Source organism: Teleopsis dalmanni, chromosome 2, assembly GCF_002237135.1.
Source record: "Teleopsis dalmanni isolate 2A chromosome 2, ASM223713v2, whole genome shotgun sequence".
In the NCBI taxonomy this organism is placed as follows: Eukaryota; Metazoa; Arthropoda; class Insecta; order Diptera; family Diopsidae; genus Teleopsis; species Teleopsis dalmanni.
In genome coordinates, this window is record NC_051847.1 from 59722061 (window position 1) to 59727823 (window position 5763).

Sequence of the window (5763 nt, forward strand, 5' to 3'; positions counted from 1 at the left end):
CTTTAATGTCAATTAGCACGAGATTGTTTTTTTTAAAAGGACGTTAGACTGACACCAATGCAACGGTACTACAAAAGATATGCAAAAACCATTTTCATAATTACTGCTAATAAAATAGTATTATTGTCACTAATCTGATTCTGATTTATAATAACCTATGTTAGATGACTTTTAATAGCGAAACCATGACTGTTGAGCGAATCATATGGTTTTAAGTCCACCTGTCAACCTATACTATTTTTTCTCAATTTATTACGGAATATAGTGCATTAAGGTGGCACTGTGGCTGCTTTTTAGTTTATTGTTTTATTTTTTCATATGATTATGTTTTTTAAGTACAGTTCATAGACACTTTAGTTGTTTATTCTAAAAAAGAGGGAAATTGGGCTTTGAAAGATCTCTTGATTAAATACCAAATCGATAATCATGAGTGGGCGAACTGTCGGACGAGTTTGACTAAAACTCTTGATTGCTTTACACATCGTTAAACAAAAAAAAGTCAATTTTAGAACTTGAATTTGTAGAATTACTTAATGTCCATAAAGGGGCACAATAGGTCTGTATGTCACAGTGCAAACATGTAAATTATAATAATATACAATGCAACAAACAGTTTTGAGTCTATTGTTGTAATAAATGAAATAAAATTAATAAGTTAGGTTGGATTAATCAGGCTGGTCGTTAACTACGCATAATGTTATTTATTCTTAGCGATATCAGATACAATTAAACCTTGAGTGATAGGTTTCTTTGCGACTTCCAGCAACGCTAAAAGATCCCTTTCAGTAACAGAGTCGCCAAACATTATTTAAAGATTTCTTAAGTCGTATTTACAGTTCATAGCTTAGTGGAACTGAAACCTATAGAATGTCGTTGTCCTAGTGCACAGGTACCATGTCATTAAAGCTGAGAACGCATTTTCTTTCAGTTTAGTTATTAATTCATAGCAATCATTGAGTAAGTAATAAGATCTAGTTGGCCAGAATAAAGATTTCACGAAATAATAAAAACTTTTAAATAATATATTCTTGCTTCTGTTTAATGTAATCTCAAATTTTATTCTACTGAAGTAACTAAACTAAACATTACTAGAATTTCAAAATTTAAAAAGTTTATTATATTTTGTTATCATTATTAATTGTTAACAGGGTTTTCTCTGGAACAAAACACGTTTTACAAATTTGCAGTGGGTGTTAGTCACTTTGAAGTGGCTATCGTATTTATGCCTTAGGTAAGTATTTCTATGTGGTATAACTTAAAAAAATTTGCACTATAATTACTCATACCTTGGTAACTATCGACTTTCCATAGAAATCTCAATGAATTCAAAATTATAAATTGATTCTTCATATATATTAATTCTATATTACTTGCTTTTTAAGTAAAATTTTGTGGTTGATTAAAATCCTGGAGATGGTAAGTCTTCATCTGGTTTCACTTAAACTGTTTATGCACAGGACAATGACTAAACAAGTGTGATACATTTTCTTCATCATTCTCATAGTAAGGACAAGAGTAGTTAAATTATATATATGAAATAATTTGCATATGATGAGTTTTATCAAATCACAAACCGCTTTATGCTGCAATGACATTTGTTACTCTTACCTTACTCCTTACAGATTAACCCAACCAAAGTCTTCGGAATGACAGCTAATTAGCTGTCTCCGCGGTAATAATTCTTTATTCATTTCCTTGTTATTTTTTCTAAAAGATATTACGATCATAAACAAGCCTTCATATTTATATATGTCCATCCATGGTCTCAGAGAAACAACCACTACCCAAATACTTATTACCTGTCCTAGAGCCGTTAGTATAATTGATAACACCAATGAGTTCAGAAGACTGCGTTCATTACATACAGGCATCTCTAGGTGAAGATTTGACTAAGATATGTTTTTAAGTTATGTGGTTTACTTTACTTTACTTATGTGGTTTGTTTTCCTCTATGATTTGTTCTAGTAAATCAATAACATTGAGTTTTTATTTATAGAAATAAGGTTTCTATCTATCAAGACAATTTATACAAAATATTGCCTTTCAAAATCTATTATGAAAGCAACATTTTCGATTATCGTAAGGATAAAGACTTATATCAAATTAAGTATCAAATTACTGATAATTCGGTTATCTTTTAAAAATTATGAACATAAATTTGTAAAACATTTTAATACGTACAATCCAAACTATTCCTAGTCCGAATTATCTTGTTTGGCTTCGAGTTTAAGATAATCGTTTTACCCGGAACAGATTTCTTCTTCTTCTTGTTCTTGAGTTAGTGCTATTACGCACTTTTACTCTATAATGGCTGGGGGCTTATCACTACCCCACACTAGGCTTTAACTAGGCTAAGAAATCATATCATTTATTTGTTTTTTAGTTGATGACGGACCTTAAATCAGCATATCTTTTTGCGAAGCCAGAAGTGAACTTGAGGATTGTTAGGGCGGGGTTAAGTAGCGTATCAACTTTAGTGAATAATTTTAGAGCTCTGTCTCTGATATATTTTTTCAATGAGTCAATTCTAAGATCTCTAAGTATGTCTGTTGATCTAATATGTCATGGAATCTTAAACAGTCATCTTAAAGCCAGGTTTTGAGCTATCTGTAATTGCTTTAAGGTAGTATTTGAGGCTTTGCTATATATAACATCCGTACAGTAATGCTGGTCTAATTACTTGCGTATAATGTAACTTTCTGTTTTTAAGGTTGAAGTGATGATTATTAAATAGCGGCTTTAATACTTGTAGAAACTTAGAGCAGCTATTCCGTTTGTATTTTGTTTGTCAAAAGTGACCCCAGATATTTTATGCTATCCTCCCACCGTATCTCCGTGTCACAAACGCTTACTCTTGAAGGATGCTGTCTTCTTTTTCGAGTTATAAATATAGCCTTGGTTTTGTCATTATTAGTTCTAATCTTCCATTTTTGGAAGTATTCCACCATAAAGTCTATATTTCCCTGTAAAGTGTTGTTTACATTTATGGCATCCTGATCCGAGTAGATCAAGCACGTGTCGTATGCGTAAAGCGCCATTGACGTGGTACTTAAGGTGGGGATGTCTGCCCACTTTTTTTTAATTTTAAAATTTTTTGTTTTTGTTACTTTCTAACTAATATAACTTTTATAACGGTTTAAAAACGTCATCTTATCAAAATTTATGTACTCAAAAATTTATTCAGATTAACTCCAAAAACATCACTGATTTCACTATAAATGTGAGTATGTTTTCTTTATTAAATATTTAATTTATTTTCATAAAATATTTAATAAAATTTATTATTTACTACTACTTATACAAATTCATATTATTATACATGAAAGTAATTCCATTTTAAAATATTTAAACTAGGAAAATATAACTAGGACAACTGACTGATCTGAGAGAAGGTTTCGGGCTAGATTTGCTCTAGCAACTAGGACGTCTAATTAGGTTGTGAAATATTTTAAACCTACAGAAAATAAATTTATGTCTACGGTCAATGTATTTACTTCGAATACAGAAAAGGTTTATAATTAAGAAATTTAATTACGAAAATTAATTTCAAATTAAGTAAATATTTTTTTGACCTGTATAACTTCTATGGCTTAACGGCGGAAAACTTTGTCAAGTTTTTTTCAGTGCGAAATCCTTCTTCATTCTGCCAACTTTATACTATTAAGGGAGTTTTGCAGACACCGACATAAATAGTTATCCGAGCTATATTTCGTCAATTTCTTTCACATCATCAAAGATGTATGTAGCTTGGCATTGTAATGATGAAACCGAAATCCATTTTTTGTTGATCAATTCTAGTCGTTTTCCTTGATTATTTCGTTCAAACAAGTGAGTTTTTAGCAATTGAGGACCGCATTCACCATTGTACCAGGCTGAAACGTCTTTTGATAGATAATTCCGTTCCAATCCCACCAAACAATCAACTTTCAATCAATCAACTTCAAATTAACTTTGTTTGTCGTCAATCCAGGCTCTATGGAGAGTCGCCGGATTATACTAAGACCGCTTGCATTCTGTATTATCGAATTTAATTCATTTGTTATCGTTCATGTTTTATTGTTTCGCTTCACTGATCATAATTTGTTTAATCAAATTTCTTCGTGTTAATTCATATGGTACTCAAACATTAAGCGTATTCGCATAGCCTGCTCTTTTTATATGGTACCAAAGTATCAAGTGGTTGATGTTTAGTTCCTCAGCTAACCTCTAGCAGCTTGCGTGTCGTTCTTGTTCCATTAATTGACTGACAGACCGATCACAGCTAGTTGCATTCCTTACATGGAAATTTGCGGAACCCACTCACAGCATCCTCACTGTATACGATACAAATTGTTCTGGATGTCTTTACAGAAGTATTACCTTTTTATAATAAAAACAAAAATATCAAATAGCATATTTTTTCAGGTACTTCACTTATTTTCAAATTAATATAGCTTTTTTATTGAGCGACAATTTACATATATTGCATTGAAGCATATCGCATATCGCCAGATATGAGGATACCAACACCATCTAGTGACAACAAATATAAAAATAGAAATTTGAAGATGGTAGAATATAGGATAATCGAAGAACGTAGGAAATATAGATTTAAATATATATCATAAAGAATCACATTTAATCTAATAGTCAAGTTATGAAAGATTTTATTTTATATAAAAACTAATTATTTATAAAAATTTTATCTCATTTAGTGTCAACTTTGAATTAAAAATCAACTATGCCTAGACGAAAAGAAAAAAAACGTGCAAAAAAAAATGTTCCGGTTCTAAAACCATATAAATCCGATACTGAAATCTATGAAGGAATGTTTATAAAGGCTTCGCCTTCCGGTCTGGCTGATATAATTAACGCACGCGTAATAACATGGGGACGCAATGAGGGTCAAAGAATGTCTGAAGTGATAATTTTCATCATTGTTGCAGTTGTTTGGTATGGGTACCACTTTTTCCCGATCATTTCCATGAAGCATACTGAACAGCAGTTCTATACAATAGTGTACACTGCTTTTTATTTCCTTATGTTTAGCTTTGTTACATTAAAGCGACCAAGTTTCCCAGGCTATGGGACGTTTCCTTTGATGCTTAAAATGCTGACGTTTCTCATGCAACTCTGTTGGATTGGATTTACAGTTCATTTATCCACTACTTATACTTGGCATACAATCTTAGTCATATTGAATTATATCTGTAGATGGTTTGCCTATACGGTAGTGTTACTGTTATCTTTATTTAAGTGGGGTTCAAAGGATTTGGTCGTTTCGATCCAGAGAAGTAGCTTTCATGTTGCTAGCTATCTAATTTTAGCCATATTTTGCGTCACTCTAGTCTTACCGACTCGTAATATTTGGAAGTATGTGCGAAGGGAATTTGATTTGATGGTTTATGGTGTTACTAAAGAAAAAGTGTTCCTATCAGAGAGCGACATTACTTTGGAAGATAGAATGACTCGAGAGCTAAATGATGATGAGACTCCAACACATTTCCTTTTGGCAAAAGACAATGCACTCATGAAAAAGTTAAGGCGTGAAAATAGACGTGCAAATCGTGCTCGGGCCAATAGATAATCAAAGCAAAATTAAAGCATTGAAGATTTTAAGGATGTCTTAAGGAGTTATTTTACTTTTATTCAAAGCTACAATAGATAACATAAATTACGTTTGACTATTTGAGATGAGTCGAAAAGTTTAGCTAGATTGGATGATAATTATGCTGCCCTATTTGGAATTTATGAAATACTATTTTGGTGAAAATTTTTATTTAT

General features: G+C 31.6%; 1 protein-coding gene across 1 annotated transcript; it reads left to right on the plus strand.

Moving 5' to 3' along the window:
* Positions 1-1038: 1038 nt before the first annotated feature.
* Positions 1039-5763, plus strand: LOC119685426. Its single transcript, XM_038099695.1, has 2 exons — positions 1039-1231; positions 4695-5763. The coding sequence occupies exon 2, from the start codon at positions 4721-4723 to the stop codon at positions 5564-5566; it is 846 nt and encodes a 281-aa protein (XP_037955623.1). The 5' UTR covers positions 1039-1231; positions 4695-4720; the 3' UTR covers positions 5567-5763.

Bases quoted from the DNA above. Each gene is read 5' to 3' on its own strand.
- LOC119685426 (XM_038099695.1), top strand. From the start codon at position 4,721: ATGCCTAGACGAAAAGAAAAAAAACGTGCAAAAAAAAATGTTCCGGTT.